At 45.2% G+C, this 18,514-nt stretch overlaps 1 protein-coding gene across 1 annotated transcript in view; it reads left to right on the plus strand.

Moving 5' to 3' along the window:
• The window catches only part of ITGA9 (integrin subunit alpha 9), a 343,148-nt gene that overhangs the window by 211,073 nt on the left and 113,561 nt on the right, over positions 1-18,514 (plus strand). Inside the window, exon 18 of the mRNA XM_020285519.2 lies at positions 6,930-7,080. Coding sequence (XP_020141108.2) covers positions 6,930-7,080 — 151 coding nt within the window. The remainder of the gene's footprint in view (positions 1-6,929; positions 7,081-18,514) is intronic.

The following is an 18,514-nucleotide window of genomic DNA, read 5'->3' on the forward strand; positions in this document are numbered from 1 at the left end:
TATGTTGAATAGAAGTGGAGATAGTGAGCAGCCTTGTCTGGTTCCAGTTCTAAGTGAGAATGTTTTCAATTTTTCCCCATTCAGTATGATGTTGGCTATGGGTCTGTCATATATGGCTTATATCATTTTTAGGTATGTTCCTTCTATGGCTATTTTATTAAGTGTTTATATCATGAAAAGGTGTTGAATTTTGTCAAAAGCTTTTTCTGCATCACTGAAAGAATCATGTGGTCTTTGTTTTGCAAGGGAGTTTTTAGGAACTAAATATTATCAACTGGATTTTTTTTAAACTACCTAATTTTAATTTTGACCCAAATTTACTTTATTTTCCCTGGACCTCTACTTCACAAGTAATATTATTAACATAAACAAATATGTAGCATTGAAGATTTATCACAAATCAACCATATTATATTGTTAAGTACAATATGTAAAATTTGCTGAGAGTATAGGACAATTCTGCCCAATAAAAATGTATTGCAAGCCACATAAGCAATTTAAAATTTTCTCATAGCCAGATTGAATAAGTGAAACTGGCAAAACAAATTTAATTTAAACCAATATATCCAAAAAGTAATTATTGAAACATATAATCAATTTTTTTTTTAGTCAGAGTCTCACTCTATTGCCCATGCTAGAGTGCCATGGCATTAGCCTAGCTCACAGCAATCTCAAACTCTTGGGCTCAAGCAATCCTTCTGCCTCAGCCTCCCGAGTAGCTGGAGCTACAGGCATGCGAAACCATGCCTGGCTAATTTTTTTTTCTATATATTTTTAGTTGGCCAATTAATTTCTTTCTATGTGCTTTAGGAGCTATGGGAATAGGGGAGGGAGGACTGGACCAGGAGTTAGGGTTGCCTCGCTCTGCCACTATCTGCTGAGTGGCCTTAGAGAAGTCATTTAACTCCCTGCCTTTGTCTGCAAAATAATGACTCAGATAAGCCCTCTTCTGGCTATCAGAGTCCATGTGTGATTTCACAATGTCTACCCTTTTTAAGAATGAGCAGCAGTGTTTATGATTTTAAACTGCAGGTGGTATTTACATACATAATTTGCATCATTGATTTGATGACACAATGTTGAGGATATCTGTGATTCGCTGGATCCTTGCTGAGGGTATGCCACCTCCAAATGTGACATTGCTCCTAGGGAAGAGTACCATTTGCCTCACAACGTCCTTTGTGATATGATTTCCATGAATGGGAAAACTAGGGATAGTATGTGTAGCACATTTTGTTTATCCATTCATCTGTCTGTGAACACTTAGGTTGCTTCTGCTTTTGGTTGCTGTGAATAATGCTGCTATGAACATGGGTGTACAAATATCTCTTTGAATCTCTGCTTTCAATTCTTTGGGGTATATACCCAAAAGTGGAATTGTTGGATCATATGGTAATTCTGTGTTTAATTATTTTGAGGAACTTCCTTACTGTTTTCCAACTGGCCACTCCATTTTACACTCCCACCAGCGGTCTACAAGGGTTTCAATTTCTCCACATCCTTGATAACTCTTGTTATTTTCTGTTTTGGTTTTTTTGATAGTGACCATCCTATGAAGTAGGAAAAGGTAGTTTTAAAAAAGTAATAGATGGATAGATTTGTGACTAGAAGGAATGAGGGAAGAGGGAAGGAAAGAGTGAAGGAGGGAGTGAGGAAAAAGGAAGGACTTTGCTGCCCTATGCTTTTATTCTAGTTGTCATTATCAAATACAGTTGTGGTTGATGGACATAATAGCATGAGTAATGATGGTATAATGAGAAGTTTTCTTATGCAAATGCAGTTGACTAGGATGCACTTGATTGACAATTATGTTGGCATCCTTTACTCAGGCTAGATTTATGCTAGCAGCAAAAGAAAATAAAAGTATTATGTTTCATGGAAGGTAGATTATAATCACAAATGATTTAAATAAGGTCATGGTTTATATGTTTAAGACTTAAGGAAAATCTAAAATGATCCAGTGGAAAATTAATTGTTAAGCATCATTCAGCTACTTTAGTTTCTTCCATTAGAATCTTCACAAAAAATTATCTGGACAGAAGGGGGAAATCTTACTTTAACGAACTCAGTGATTCAGCATATGCAATTGGTATGGAAGTGTATTGAATTTACCCAGTAAGGAACTTTGAAGGGCAAGCATAACGTATGGTGATGAGTAATGTCAGAGAACAATTTCTACAGAGATTCTCAGGCTTCACACAGCTACCAAGATGCCACCAGTAGCACCTGACATTTGGAGTAATGAATGAATTGGTGCCCAACTTATGTATAAATGTTCAAAAAAATAGCTGCTGTAAGATTTGCGAGGATAGGAGTTTTAATAAGAAATGAGCAATATGTTTCCAGCAGGCCATTATGTGCTGTAAAATAAGATTGATAGAACCAGTACAGTTTGCATCTTCAATGCTAATAATGTTTTCCATATAAAAGTACGCCAAAGTGATCCATGTACAAAGTAACACGGCCCACTTAAAGGACTGCACAAGCAAATTAGAATTAATGGGAAAATTTCTCAGGGAATAAAATCAAAAAGATTATTCTTCAGTAAATAAATGAGCACCCACCCATGGAATGTTTGGCACAAAAACCCTGTTCCTGGTTGTTTCCGTCTCTCAGCAGTACCGCCAGAGAGGTTGGTCTTCCTGGAGTCCTGTTCTTTTCAGAGGTTTTTAAAAGACCTTTCTTGCAGAAACCCTTCCTGACTGCGATGGGGTTTATGTAAGAGCCATGGTTCGGACGGCTTCCTGCCAAAGGAGGTTCGCTGCTGGTTCCAGCTCAGCTCCTGCATGGCTAGGTGACCTCAGCCGAGTGGGTCTCCCTGCCCAGGGCTCAGCTTTCTCATCTGTAAAGTGTGAAGGTGGAGCTGATGACCTGTTGTGGGGATTTCGTGTACGTTCATTCATTTAACAAGGGTTCTTTGAACACCAACTCTTCTGACAGTCCTGCTGAAAGATTTAAACAATCAGGCACAGCGTTTTTGTGCCAGACATTCCACATGTGGTTACTTATTTATTGAAGAACAATCTTTTTTGATTTTCAAGGAATTTCATTCCCAGGCACAATTCTGTCACTGAGATTTCGGTGATGAGCAGCAGAAACAGACAAGGTCGCTGCCCTCTGGTGTTTAGACTCTGGTGGGGGTTGATGCAGCGCATGGGGCCGGGGAGCTCATGATAGGAGGAGGATTTATTCCACCCGGGCCGGGAGATCAGAAAGGGCCTCCTGGGGACATGAAGGGCACAGGGCTAGTGAATGTGGGCTATGGCGGACAGGAATGGGCGTTGAAGAAACAAGAGGTGCTGGGTTCTAATCCCAGCACGGCACCTTATCTGTCTGTGTGTTGATTCCCTCCTCTCTTAAAGTGGGCCTAATGTCAAGACCTGTCCCGTGTTGTGAGGTTTCAGAAGGATGGCATGTTTGACAATACCCAGCACCATGCTAGCAAATCACATTTTCATTTCGTTTCTAAGAATAACTTTGGAAGCAGAGATGTGCCGTTTTGGCCATAGATTTTTTGGCTTTGGAGAAAAGAATGACAACAGCATTGAGGCTTCTTACAAAAAGTCTGAGTTTCTATTCTGCCCTGGAAGGTGCCTGGCTTCTCTTGATCACAGAGTCACGTTCAAATCACTCGTGACTTTCAAATCCCAGGAATGACCTTGCTGCGTGATTAAGTGACAGAGGCCTGAGTTTGGGGGACTAGCAGAAGTTTAGAAGTCCCCAGACTTATCTCTTCCCTTTACATACAAAGAAAGGAGGCTGATCACAGGACCAACAAAACTGGACTGAGGAGGCAGCCTCTACCCCACAGTCCTGTGCTCTTCTGTGTTGTTTCTTTGCTTAATATTCCCCAAGAAACTATGGACACTCTCTGAGGTGACAGGGCTACTTGTGAATGCTTACGTAATTCCTCCTTGAGATAAAGCTATGTTAGCTCTCTCTCATAACTCAAGGACTGACGTTTATTCCTTTCATCTTGCAAAAGCAAAGAGGAGGACAGAAATAACCCATCAATTGTTTAAAATTAAAATGACCAACACTAATAAATAATTGCCACAATAGCTTGAGGTCAGGGTCTTAATTTATTGGAGCCTGTTCAAGAATTTGCAACTCTTCTCTCTAAGTTAATTTTTCACATCTTGTTTGGATTCTCAGAGCTCTTGCTTCCAAAGCAAGGCCATCAGATTTCTCATCGCACATGTTATTCTTGTTGATGTGCCAGACATGCAGGAGAGTGAGGTCCTCTTTTCATGGGTGGATAATGGTGATTCCTCCCCACAGAAATTGGTATTTCAAAGTATTGCAGCCTATTGAGATTTTTGAATAGTTCTCTTGTCTTGCATGCTGTATTAGCTGTATTAATGTTTGTTAATGGTTCTCTTGCATGCTTTATTAGCTGTATTTGTTGCAAACAAAAGAAACATAATGCTGGTTAGTTTAAGCAGAAAAGGAATTTATCGGAAGGCTATGGGCTAGTTCAGAGTGTAGTTAGGAGACAGAGGAGGCAAGGCTTAACTTAGGATGCCACCTCTAGGCTTTCGACTTCTCCATCTCAGATGATCCCTAGTTTCTTGGTGCAACCCTCAAAATGGGTAGCCTGGGTGGGAGCATCTGTCACCACATTAAGGCCACCTGACAACCCTTAGATCACTTGACTTCACTTAGGTGCCCACTCCCTAGTGACCAAGAGGAGGAGAGAGGGAGGGTCTCCCCCTTTTTGCTGGATGTGCCCCCTCACCTATCTTGATATTCCCCCCAGACAGGAAGCTGTCAGGATGCTGAGTGGCCAGAAATACCAACTGTTCATTAGGCTTCATTATGCTTAATCACATCTTCTGTTAACTGGTTGGCTAATTAAACATTGGCCACTGATGTGGATTTATTTTGTCCAAAGCTCACATCACGTAATAATTGTCGTCAGATCTCATGTATGTCTTCATCATTGTCATCCTCAGCCTCATCACCATCCCCATCCTTGGCCCATTCACTCACTCACTCTCCTGGGCTACCATTTCCTTCCATCTCCTCGTCCACAAACATTCACCCCTTGTTCCTCCCCTCCTCCCAGCCTTTGCCCTGCTTCTATTTCACTGCAAGATGGAAGTAATCACAGAGGAATTTCCAAGTACTTGTCTGTACTCCCTATTTCCATTTATCCTCCTCCTACATCTCTTTAAACCACTCCAGTCAGGCTTTTGCTCCTGTCATTCTGCTTGAGCAGTTCGTATCAAGGTCACAAGTGACTTCCGGTTGGAATGGCTGACTCCAATGGCCTATTCTAATTCCTCAGGTTGTTTGGACCTATGTTCCACACTGGAAAAAATTGATCTTGCCTTCCTCGAAATGTGTTCTCTGTGACCATTGGGTACCATCCCTCTTAGCTTTCCTCCTACCTCCCTAGCCTCTCTTTTCAGTCTTGTTTCTGGCCCCTTCTCATCTCCAACTTCTAAATGTGAGCCCTCTTCTCTCTCTACACTCATTCCCTAGTGATCATGTCCCGAATATGTATCTCTAGCCCAGACCCTCCTTCAACTCCAGCTGCCTCAATGTCTCCTTTAAAATCCAACAGGCACTTGGATTTTCTCTGCTGAACCTTCCCTACCTAGTGTTTCCCATCTCAATAAATGACAACTCTTCTCTTCCAGTTGTTGAATCCCGAAACCCTGGAGCCATCTTTGACTCCTCTCTTCCTAGCACCCTTCCTCTAGTCTATGAGAAAAATCTCTTGGCATGACTTCTGAAGCATATCCAGAACATGATATCCAACCTCAGCTGCTACCGCTCTGGTCTGAGCTTTCATATTCTTACACCTGAACAACAGCCTCCTACCCAGGCTCCCTGGTCCTCCCCTGGCCACTCCACAACTGTACACTTCACAGCTAGTTGAGCCTCCTTTAAACATGGCTGTCAAGTCAGGCTACTCCTCTGCTCAGGGCTCTACAGGTGCTCCCATCTCACCCAGAGTCAGACTAAGGTCCTTATAACGGCCTGTAAAGCCCTGTGGGATCTGCCCGCCCCCATTCCCTTTGCCTCTGTGAGTTCATTTCCTCCCACTCTCCTCCTTGCTCACTCCTCTCCAGCCACACTGGAGTGTGTCATTCCTTGAACATGCCAGGCATGTGCCCACCTTAGTGACTTTTCCTTCACTATTCTCTAGATATATGCATTTTGTGCTTCTTTCTTCAGGATTCTCCTATAGGTCACCTTGTCAGTGAAGCTTTCTTAATTATCTTATTTAAAATTGCAGCCCATTTGCACTTCAAATATTGTACTTTTTATCCTCCTTACGTTTGTAAGTTTTCTCCATAGCTCTTATCACACTCTGCCTTTTTTTTTTTTTTTTTTTTTTGAGACAGGGTCTTGCTCTGTTTCTCAGGCTAGAGTGCAGTGGCATCATCATAGCTCACTGTAGCCTCCAACTCCTAGGCTCAAGCAATCCTCCCACCTTAGCCTCCCAAACTGCTAAGATTACAGGCATGAGCCACTATGTCTGGCCATGGTCTGCTTGTTTTGTGTCTGCGTTTTCTGTCTCCCTGAAGCTACAAGGACTCTGTGTTATTTGCTGCTCCTTCCCTAGCATGCAGTGACTGGCATGTAGTAGGTGCTCAGAAGTAAATGAATGAATGTGTGAATGATTTCCAGGTGTAGGTTATTAAATGCCATACAGCCTTCCAAGTTTTGATGTGAAAGATTGCATATGAGCCACATGACAGTCTAATGAGTTAGGCAAGGCAGAACCTGTGTTTAAATGAGGAAACTGAGGCCCACGGGAGCTAAGCGATTGCCCAGGGAACATGGCTTGCTAATGGGGCTCCTGGGACTTGTAGTTCAGATCTCAATGTCTGCCCTCCACCCTGCACTACCCCCATGCCTCATGCTGTATTAACGTAGGCCTCGGGGCATTAATTGTTGTTTGCTTTTCATTGCAGTATTGATGAGAAAACCCCGTATCTAGCTTTGGGGGCTGTGAAGAATATCTCCCTAAACATCTCCATCTCCAACCTCGGGGATGATGCCTATGACGCCAACGTGTCCTTCAACGTGTCCCGGGAGCTCTTCTTCATCAACATGTGGCAGAAGGTAAGGGGAGCACCCCCGAAAGAGAGCCTCTGTTCCATCTGGTGTGCTTCCAATCGCTTCATTGCTTGGAATATGCGATGATTCTGCAAAGACTATGCCTTTGCATGGGGTATCACCTAGAATTATTTTCTTCCTGAACATAGAAGTACGTTGTTACAGCCAAAGCAGCAGCCACAAATACCCACAGAGCACTGGAGTGTCTGTTTCGTACACTGCCTCCTGCCCTGGCTCTCTTGCAGAACCTCTCCCTGTGCTTTTATGTCTGACCCCTTGTCTGAGATGGTTCAGTCGCTGCCTCCAGCACACTCGTGTTCTAGAGAATTCCAGTTTTAGGTCAGTAGTTGTTATGAAAAACAAGATAAGAAATAGGAACAGATCTCTGCTTATCAGGCTTGTTATCACCAGTGACACGCTTGATGTTTTCTGTTAGAGCTTCGGTCCCCAACCCCCGGGCTGTGGCCCAGCACCGCTCTGTGGCCTGTTAGGAAACAGGCCGAGTGTCACCGCCTGAACTCCACACTGCCTTACCTGCACCCATGGCTCCCCACCCTCAGTCTGTGAAAAATTTATCTTCCATGAAACGAGTCCCTGGTGCCAAAAAGGTCGGGGACCACTGTGTTAGAGGGTCAGCCTGTACTTTGGCATATTTATTTATTCCTGACATATTTGAGTGAATTGGGGTAATTATTTCCATGAATTGAGTATTTTTAGAGTGAATTAATTTATTTGAATGAATCGAAGCTTAGATGGCACAACTGGAAAAAAAAAGAGCTGGAATTTTCTCTTTTCCCATAATCTCTGTCCAGACACTGCCTTTGGGAAGGAGGGACAGGCTCCTCAGCAGGCCACAGGTAGTAAGGGGTGGACAAGGAGATGCCACTCTACCCAGTGGTTCCTCTAACCGCAGACAGCTGTTCACAGTGTTTCCTGCGTTGAACTGCGATGCCTTGGTCTCTGTGTTAGGATGGAACCAGAACTTTCGCCCTGCCCACCTGTGAGCACTGGGCACACATTTGAGCCGGAGGACGGCCTCTGTTTCGGCACCCATCCTTCCAGGCTCAACAGTTTTGGCAGGATTGTGCCAAGCCTGCCCAGCTCAGGGGTCAACTGAAACACACAGAGCCACCAGAATAGCGGCGCTCCAATAACTTTCTGAGAAGTCATCTCAGAGTTTCCGCTGCTTGGTAGCTTTCTAAAGCTCTCGCATTGGACGAGGCCACAGAGGCAGCAAGCGCTGCAGGAAGGGCATGCGTTCCACCTGCCTTCTAGACACTAAGAATTAGCTCTGAGTTAAGCCCACTCAAGAGAGAATGAAGAGGCCAGGCACGTTGGCTCACACCTGTAATCCTAGCACTCTGGGAGGCTGAGGTGGGCGGATTGCTCAAGGTCAGGAGTTCGAAACCAGCCTGAGCAAGAGCGAGACCCCGTCTCTACTAAAAATAGAAATTAATTGGCCAACTAAAAATGTATAGAAAAAATTAGCCGGGCATTGTGGCGCATGCCTGTAGTCCCAGCTACTTGAGAGGCTGAGGCAGAAGGATTGCTTGAGCCCAGGAGTGTGAGATTGTTGTGGGCTAGGCTGACACCTCGGCACTCTGGCCCAGGTAACAGAGTGAGTGTCTCAAAAATAAAAAAAAAAAAAAAAGAAAGAAAGAAAGAAAGAAAGAAAGAAAGAAAGAAAGAAAGAAAGAAAGAAAAAGAGAGAATGTAGAATCTATAGGGTTCTAGTACCTCTGGCCACTCCCAGGATCTCTCTTAGAGAACTGCATGTGCCATCTCCAGGGCCAACTGCAGGGCCATGTCCCTGTGCAGAGTGAGAAGGAGGGTCAGGGGAGAGGGGTTTGCTCGGGCACCAGACCCATGGAACTTGTCTCTGTGGCACTGAAAGGACGTGGTTGGTGACTGGGTCATTATATGACACAGATTCCTCTCACTCAGCACCCATGGGAGAAGTTTCTCTCCAGCCTCAGACTTAGAAATAGCTGCACTTTGCCCCAGCAGCACTGTGGCTTGTTCTTACCTTGTGACTGACGAGGTGAGGTTGTGTTCTCTTTATTGGCTGCTGGAAAGCTCAGAGCTGGCCCTACTGTCAGTATATAGGCCGTGGCAATATCGTTTTATAAACTAAGCAGCCTCATGTGTCTTGCTTTGCTTCCCTTCATCAGGTTTTCCTTTTTAGCTTGGAGACTGCAACATGTACTACCATATGCAGATTCTATGGATTTCCTACAAATTCCTCTTGTTATTTAGGTTATTCCCAGTTTTTCATTCTATTTTAAATAATATTGTTATGAATATCTCTTACAGAGATTGGTCATATCCTTAGCTCTACAACTATTCAGGGGATGAGGGTGGCATTTCCAACCACTTACTACGCACCAGGGACTTTGCACACATGTCTCCAACCCTTCCTCACTGCATGAGGCCAGGTGCGTGTGATTTACTGGAGGAGGAGAGCTCTCAGGAGAAGAGCCATGAGGGAGCAGAGTAGGACAGTGGAAGGTGGGAGGGGTGTGCTGTCAGGTCAGAGTTAGCCTTGGTCTGATTTAGGGGGTGGGAAGAAGTAAGGGATGCCTTAGAGCATAGGTCACTCAGCAGAATTGTTCCCTCTTGAAGCTGTGGGGTACAGCATCATTTCCCTCTCCTGTGTTATCATTGGCCACTGGGGTCAAGAGGGTGGTGAGTAGCCTCCCGGGCGCTCTGGGCAAGGAGGCTCTAGTCAGTCTAGGAAAGTGCGTCTGAAAAGGCCACAGATATAAGTCGTTAGCCTTGGGCAAGATGGGAGCACACCCCTTTGCTCTCTTTGCTGTTGAATCCCGGAAACCTTTAAGACCTTTGGTGCAGGGAAGCCTAGGTTTCAATTTGGCAGACAGTTGGCAAGGTATCAGAGTTAGCATGAGAATGGGGACAAGAGCACGGAGGTGTCATGTAGCTGCTCAGGTGGCAGGGCCAGCCAGAAAAGCAGATGGGCAAGATGACCCTCAGTGTGGCAGGAAAAGGAATGGAAAAGAAACAAAGACTCCCCTCCCATGACTACAAGCACACTGCAGGGCTGATCGGCTGGGGATATAGACAGCATTGCCTGGCCCAGAGCAGGATCCTGACAGCACCTAGGTGGCTAGTCAGGGGCACCAAGAGAGCCCACTCAACCTGTTTAACAGTGCATAGACCTAACAGAACCAACATGGGCCCTACAGAGAGATTCTAACATGTAAACTAAGAAAAGCATAACTCAAGATAGAGGGAAAGCATAAGTTGTGAAAAAGATTATTGATAGAAAACAAAAGTAAATTTTAAAGAGCATCCACTTTTGTTTTTGATGAAATTCAAGAAAAAATGAACATAGTGAAGGATCAGATAGTGGAACAATAGACTAGATGAAAATGAAATAGACCGAGAGACAAACAGAAATAAAGGTTGTGAGTGGGATCAGGAAATGTTACAGTGTTACAGTGTTACAAACCAAGAATGCAATGGCAGAGTTAAAATGTATGTTCTAGTCAGGAAAGAGCAGAAACAGCAGTACAGAAAATTGATTTATTGTTGTAGAGATATCTTTGAGAAGATCTCTGAGAGTTCAGAGAAAACGAACAAAGCAGTGAAAAAGGATGACAGTGAAGACAATAATATGGAAGGTGGAAATTGGAGAATCAGCAAAGAGCAAATTTTTCCCAAATAATTGGAATAGAAGACATGAATAGAAACCATTTGTAGACAGCAAAGAAGGATCCCCATGTTCTAAAATGGGTGCTGCAGATACCAGGCAAAAATACTAAAGACGTTTTCAGGTCTACACATAGCTTCATAAAATTTTAAGGATATGAAAATGGTACTATTAACACTTAACAGAAAATGTCAGTTTTTCTACAGACTTTTCTGTAACACTGTCAAAAATTAGAACAGCATATGCCATCGTGAATTTAAAATTCTATACCCAGCCAACTTGGCCTCCATTGGGAAGTTACAATAAAGATATTCTCAGATATATGAGAATTCATAATCTATTAACTCTTCTAGATTGGATTCCCCCTAAAGCAGACCCTGACACAACGATGTAGGTGTAGGTAGTTTATTTGGGGGATGATCTCAGGAGGAACCTTGTGGGAATGGTGAGTTTAGGCAGGGAAGGAAAGAAAGACAGAAAACTGTGCATGGATGAGCAGGTCATGCTGTGGGCAGCTTGGGCATAGTCATCTGCAGATCCCTTGAGAGACTGTGAAACACACCTCGGAATCATCCCCCTGATGGGTGAGGAAGCTGCTAGAGTATTCTTCTACCTACTTGTGTCATTCATTGTGGGGAACTGCTCCAAAGCCTTCAGTTCTCTGGCTTCCAGCCGCCTCTGGCTGTGGCCCAGGCTCCCTGGGGCCAGGAAACGACTCAGCCAGAAGGATGTGGGCAGCCTTTGGCCTGGAGGGGACTGGCTGCAGGTGTCCAGTCCTCCGCTTGGTTCTTGGGAATGTGATCAAGGTGCTGGCAGCTTCTGCTGCAATAACCGTGAAAGCTTCCTGAAAAATCGTTACTCACAGTGAACCACTCAAGAATACAAAAGTCGTTGAATTATAAAAGGGTATTAAAGCCAAATAAACATAGAATGAAGCAAAACAATTTTTACAATTACTTTAAATAGTAAGCAAATATAAAAAAAAAACTGTTGCCACAGTAAATGCATAAATTAAAAGGTTAATAAAAGTAATCCTATAATCTCAGTTATACCAATAACATTTTGAGAACAAATGTGATTTTGTCACTCTTCCCGCTCCACATTCTTCAGGATGGAGTTCAGACTCCTCAGCTGTTCATGAAATGCCATTCCGACCTGGTCCTTCCCGCCCCCATCCCTCCCTCCCTGTCCCCCACCCCAGGCTCATTGCTCACCGTGCCCCATATCCACACTTTAATCAGTGCACTTTTACTACTGAAGCTGCTTGAACCCAGGAATCTCCTCTACTCCTTTTGCTTAATGGACTGTTCTGTCCTCAAACATCAGCTCAGGTGTCATATGTGCAGGCTCCTCACCTGCTGCACAAGACCTGTCCCCTAAGGAGTGGATGGCCCGGTGGATGGGTGGGTGGGCGGATGGATGGTTAGACAGGTGCGTGTGTGGATGGATGGATAGCTTGAGGGGAAGAAGGGAGGGATGGATGGATATCCCTCTTGTCCAAAGTCACAGAGAAACGCAAAGCCCAGGCCTCTAAGGTTTTTAGTTTTTTCTGTCATCACATAGTCAATTAGTTAAATACTAGCTTCTAAGACTGAGCACAAAATACTCCCTAAAAGGGATTTTTCTATCCTTTTCTAATGCAAGGCTGCTTTCATAGATTTATTCTAGGTTATTTTTTTTTCCTTTGAGGAAAGGCTGCTTATAAAAATGTGGGGTGCACATGAGTGGCCATTTGCTGACTTTTCTCTTGCCTAAATAAAGCTAACTTGGAAACATAAAGGGGTGCTGAATTTGTTGGCACTGCCCTGCTAGCCGACTGGCACCTGCTGTCTGACCCAGCTCAGCGTGCAAGGGTCAGCAGCTGGGTTTCCACGGGGGCAGGCCCAGGACACTGTGGAAGGCAAGGAACCAGGAGGTCCGTTGGCAAACCTCACTACTGAGTGTGACTATTCCTGGGGTCCCTATGGGAGCAGTGAGAGGGAACTTCCAGGGGAGAGGAGGGGTGTGGTTAAAAGGGAGAATAAGGAAGAATAGATAACCACTGCATCACACAGCTCCAGCATCACCGTTCACATGAATTTCTTGTGAACGGCACCCCACAGCCCAACTCCACAGAGTATAACATGAGTTGTGCCCCTGGAACTGTACAGCTATATGGCCACTGGCATCAAGATAAAGCCTAGTTTTAATTTCGTGCTGTGGTGCTACTTGGCACAAAGAGCTTTGGTTCTTTTCACCTTTGTCAAACAGCAATGGATTTGTTTGGACAGCAGTTACTGAGCACCTGCTAAATGCCAGAGACAATGCCGGCCACAAGGAGACACAAAGATGAGTAAGATCTAGTCCCTGCTTCCAGGAAACTCACAGTCTCATGGGTCCAAAGGCATGTCAGCAAGCCATTAAAGTATGAGGTGCCAGCTGCTCTACAGAGGTGCTGAAAAGTTGCTTTGAAGCACAGATATGACAAGATGAACAAAGTCGCTGCTGTAATAGCTAATCCTTTGATGGACAGACTCCTTGGACAAATGCTTAGGGTGGAAGGATGAGCCTCTAAAGAAGCTGGTGTTGGCTGGGGACCTGCATTGCAAAGCTAGGGGGGTGGGTCAATTTATTTGGCCAGTGAAGAAGGGAGCTGGGCTGGGGCAGGGGTGACAGGGCAGGGGAGAGCAAAGGAAGAGGGGCAAGAGAGAGGACCCAGCAGGATGGGAAGAGGCTATCCCTGTGGACCAAAGGGCCAATGACATTCCTGGTGGCCAAGTGACACCAGGAGATTTTAGGAATGCTGGTGCCTATTATAAGCTTGTCAGTTAGGACTTCTATGCACATGGACACCTTATATGACCATAGTAGTTGGAGGTGGGGGGAGCAGAACTCAAAGAAGGGGCTGGGTTCACGTGTATATCTTCATGGTGTTGGCCATTATGCCATGCATGGAAACAGACATGGGCATGAAAGTATAAGCTTCAAGCCAGGGGCAAGAGGGCTCCCAGCTGACTTTTAGGTACCAAGCAGACACAGCAGTTTCCTACAGAGTGATAGAGGAAGCCATTCTGGAAGAGAAGGGAGAACAAAGACGACCTGACCCTGACTCTTCTGCACAGTGTGAGATGCTATCTTGGTTTGAGTCTCCCAGACCCTGACCTTGAGGCGAGGAATTGAGGGCAATTAGTGTATTTGGGAAATTCAGGAAACAGTGGTAGGGAAGTAGAGAAGTGATGCAGACAGACAGAGGCAGTGAATGAAAAGTGAGCTGTTAAACCAGCTACCATAGTGGGCGATGGGCTTGATACTGCAGGGCAACTCTGGGAAACAGTGTGAAAACCACAGCTCAGAGGTGAGGGAGCCGGGGATTTATACACCCACCAAGAGTCAAGGGTTGAGGCCTCGTGGGGGTGCTCATTCCCCAGAACCTCTCTGCCCTGATGCGTGCATGGCCAGAGTGGTCTACACAGTTCTGGAAAGCATGCCTTTAGGAGTTGGGATGCAGACCCAGGCAGCTAGAAGTGGGCTGGATCACCCCGTGAGTGGGAGTCACATGGGCGGGGCTCACCAGCCTCTTCAACCTGAGCATCTCACTTTCCAGGCTGCCAGAAGTTGTAGGTTGGGCTGATAGAACCTCACTGGGGTTCTCATATCATAACCAGTTGCACACACTTCACAGGCCACGGGGGTGGGGACCAGGTAGGTGTTATAAGGGGGTGAGGAGAGCCAGGCATGGGACAGGAGGAAGCAGTGGAGACTATGGGAAGATGGAGGGTTCCGGCCTCACCCACAGGGCAGCCGGCTCACAGCAGCCCTCAGCGGTTGCCAGGTGGGAGTGAGGGCCAGTGCTGCCAGATTCCCTATTTTTCGATAAAAACCAGAGATCTCATGACTTTGGCAGCTAATTAAAATGTTTTCTGAACATGGTATGAGCCAAACAAAACATGTCCACTGACCACATCCAGCCTGTAGGCCACCAGACTGTGACCTGCAGCCTGGCTGTTTTCCAGGTGCTAGTCCCATTCTCTTGCCTGCCTGTTTGCTGCTTGGGAGAACTAAGCCCAGGAGAACTTAGTCTGTCTGCAACCTTAGTGTGCTGCTTGTCCTTCCCTTGGCAGCAGATAAGCTAGTCAAGGAGACTGGATGGAGTTTGGGGCTTCAAGTGTGTGTGTGTGTGTGTGTGTGTTTGGGGAAGGAAGAGAATGGGTTGGCCCAGATGTGGTATCCGTGGAATTTTCAAAGCTAATAATGTTTTGAAAACTATTTGCTGGCTGGAATGTTTGTACTTTGCAGTGATTTCAAGAAGGATCTAACTGGAGTTTGGATTTTAGAATTTTTCTAGACGTGAATAATACGCAGCCAGTGTGGAATAGAGCTACTGGCAACTGCAGAGTTGAAATTCCAGCTCTGTTTCTTGCAATCAGTGCGACCTTGGCCCGCAGGTCTTCTCTCTGCACCTCAGTTTCTTTCTCTGTAAAGTGGGATTGTACCAAGGATTAGATGAGGCCTACACCAAGCTACTGGTACATGCTGGGTACCTACCATGGTAGCCCCTGACTCCCTGCCATATGCAAGTTTATGCTTTGTAGATCATTCATTTACCCAGAAGGTGTGTATATTGATCACCTGCTTCAGACCAAGAGTAAATGCTGAGGGGGAAGAGGAAAATAAAGCAAGAATGTAGAACACAGACTGTAAGTCTTCCTTTTAAACCAAAAATCACAAGTGATGATCTTAATAAAGGATTGAGTGTATGTGTGTGAGTGTCTGTGTTCTTTACTATAAAAAATAGAGGCAGTGTTAAAGTAAACTTATTTCTATATTTAATGAATTGCCTTTATTTTAAAAAATATGGCCGGGGGCAGTGGCTCACGCCTGTAATCTTAGCACTCTGGGAGGCCGAGGCGGGAGGATCACTCAAGGTCAGGAGTTCGAAACCAGCCTGAGCAAGAGCAAGACCCTGTCTCTACTAAAAATAGAAAGAAATTAATTGGCCAACTAAAAAGATATAGAAAACATTAGCTGGGCATGGTGGCGCATGCCTGTAGTCCCAGCTACTTGGGAGGTTGAGGCAGAAGGATTGCTTGAGCCCAAGAGTTTGAGGTTGCTGTGAGCTAGGCTGATGCCACAGCATTCTAGCCTAGGCAACAAAGTGAGACTCTGTCTCAAAAAAAATAAAATAAAATAAAAAATAAAAGTATAAATAGATAAATAATAAATAAAATTACACAAAAAATAACGTAAAGCTAGTGAATATACATCAGTTTAATAGATATCTGTATTGGCTTTTGTGTCTCCTGTTTATTTTTAAAAATGTGTGTTGATTTTTTTCACTTATTTACCATTTGCTTAAACATTGGAGTTTTTGGTTTAGGGATATCAACTTTTCAAAATCCAAGATATGTAATTGTTCAAATATGTGGTGCATGCAATAAATAATATTGGAGTTTAGAGAATAAGGAGTATGATGTACTCCTAAAGCAATGGCAGGGCTGGGTCCCAAGTCTTGCACACTGGGCAGGGAGGCAGCCGGCCCAGAGGGCTGCAGGAGCACCCCGCAAAGCCTGGTGGGGCCACAGACTTTTTTATCAGGTGGGCAGTGATGGGCCATTTGTGGATTTTGACTGAGGGTGTGGACTGAGCAGCAGAGACAGAAGCTAGTGACACCTTGAAGGAAGAGCCAAGAAACAGCATGAACAGCTCAGGTCAGGGTGAGATTCAGTGTTGGGAGCAGTTAGGAAGCGGAGCGATCATGAATTCAGCAGGGAGAACCCAGAGTGCCACTTACAATGCACTCCGAGCACTTTCAAGCTCATTAGAAATGTAGTTCCTCTCAGCAACCTTGGCCAAACAAGTTGTTGCGTCTTATTTTGATCTCCTTGAGAGATTGAGATAGGTGAATGGGCCTCATGACCTTTTATTTCCTCCCATGGCAGGGCCTAAGCAGCGGCGGGGGGGGGGGAGTGCGATGACTTCAGAAGGGAAGCTCATTTTTGCTGTTTCTGAGGGGTATGGTTTGAGTTCCAAGGTAAACTGGGCCTCCAAGTTGGGCTTTGGAGGTAGGGAAGCACCAGGTCAGCTTTTCCAGGCTTTCAATGGCTTATTTTTTATGACAAGAGCCATCAAGGACTCATAAGCCTGTTTTTCTTGTAAAGTGATTCTTCCAGTTTCTATCTGCCTTCACCACGAAAGGGCCGTCCTTTCTCTCAGAAATCTTTCTTCTTTCAAGGCAAATCACTCAAGATGGCGCCATGTGATAAAGACCTATCCGCTTTCTCATCTGGGTAGAGCAGGAAGGACTTAAGGACTCTGTGTTTGTATACCTTTATGTTTGAGGGAGTGTTCTGGCCAGGTCTCAGACAGAAGGTTCCACACAGAAACTGCATTTGTGCCTGTGAACAAAGCAAAATGTATTGGCAGAGCCTGGAAATCAAGCACTGAGCCTCATCCTCCAGGGTAAACGGATGATAAACAGCCTTCCTTCCCTTTGCAGGAACTGGTTTTCATTGTATTCTCCTTTCTCTGGTGTCTCTTGTCAAGTTAATAGTAGCCCCGAGTCAAATGCAACCCTTAGATGTTTATAGTCATGTTGGCCTGGCCATTAAGATGATGAATGAACTTGTCTCGCTTTACCGCCCTGGTAAGAGAGCCCTGAGGGTGGATAGCAATACTCAGAAAATAATAAGTCTTTTCCGCTGCCCCTTTCCTGTCTTTAATCCAGTGCCCCAAGCTGCCCTGGTGACTTTACCCTGAACTTCCTACATAATGCCAGGTAGAAAAACCTCTCACCTGGCTCTGAGCCCAGCTGAGGTGCTAACACAGCAGCAAGCTCTTTATCTTACATCTTGGTGGCCTGTCAAAGGTAGACTCTGTTCCCTAGAGACCCCTGGGCGGTGGAGTTGCTTCTGTGGGCCCTGACCTTCCTCCTTGAGAAGATGAGAGGAGGTGGTAGGAGCAGGTACCCTGAAGCAGGGTTTGTGATTCCTCACCTGGATTACCTGTGGCGCTTGTGTTAGCGTTTTCTAGCCAGCCCAGAGTGAAACTGTCGCTGAGAGAAAGGCTGGGCTTCCGGCGGCAAGTCGGCGTGAGGAAGTGGTGGAGAGACCCAGATGTCCATTTTGAATCACAACACAGCCTCAGTGTTCTGCGGCCCGGCTCGGTTTTCACATATATGAAAAGCTTCGTTTGTGTATTCACCGCATTTGGAAGGAAGGCCACGTTTTTGCTTTAGAAATGTCAACAGAGCTATAGCTACGACAAGGATCAATTAAGAAGGACGTTTCCCAGAGCTACAGGACTTGGACAAATCTGCGGGGGAGTGTAGAAAACATGTGTTAGACCTCTGGGTTTTTTTTTTTTTTTTTCTAACTAACTGCAAAACAGTCATTTAATAATTTCCTCTTTTAAGGAGAAAGGGGGAGTCTTGGATTTTAAATCTTTTCATAAAGCAGCATAGGCACCTCTTAAAAAGAAAGCTATGAAAGTAGACAACTAAGCTAAGGCAAATAAAACAAAAACTAAAAAAAGCAGAATTTGAGTAGCTTAGGCTGGGTTTCCCTGAGCAGATCCTGAGATGAGGATTCATGTGCAAGTGGCTCATGAAGAATGTGTTTCCAGGGGAGACGTGGGAGTGGGGAGACAGGGACGCAGGACAAGGCAGGATGTGATGTCAGGCAAAGTCCCTGGGAGGGTGGCCTCAGCCATCTCCTGCAAGGGGGCTCTGAAGTGGGGGTTACACCTAGGTCCTGTCCCATCTCCAGGTCAGGAAGTTGGGCTTTTGTTCTGCAA

This window comes from Microcebus murinus, chromosome 1 (assembly GCF_040939455.1).
Source record: "Microcebus murinus isolate Inina chromosome 1, M.murinus_Inina_mat1.0, whole genome shotgun sequence".
NCBI classification, from domain to species: domain Eukaryota; kingdom Metazoa; phylum Chordata; class Mammalia; order Primates; family Cheirogaleidae; genus Microcebus; species Microcebus murinus.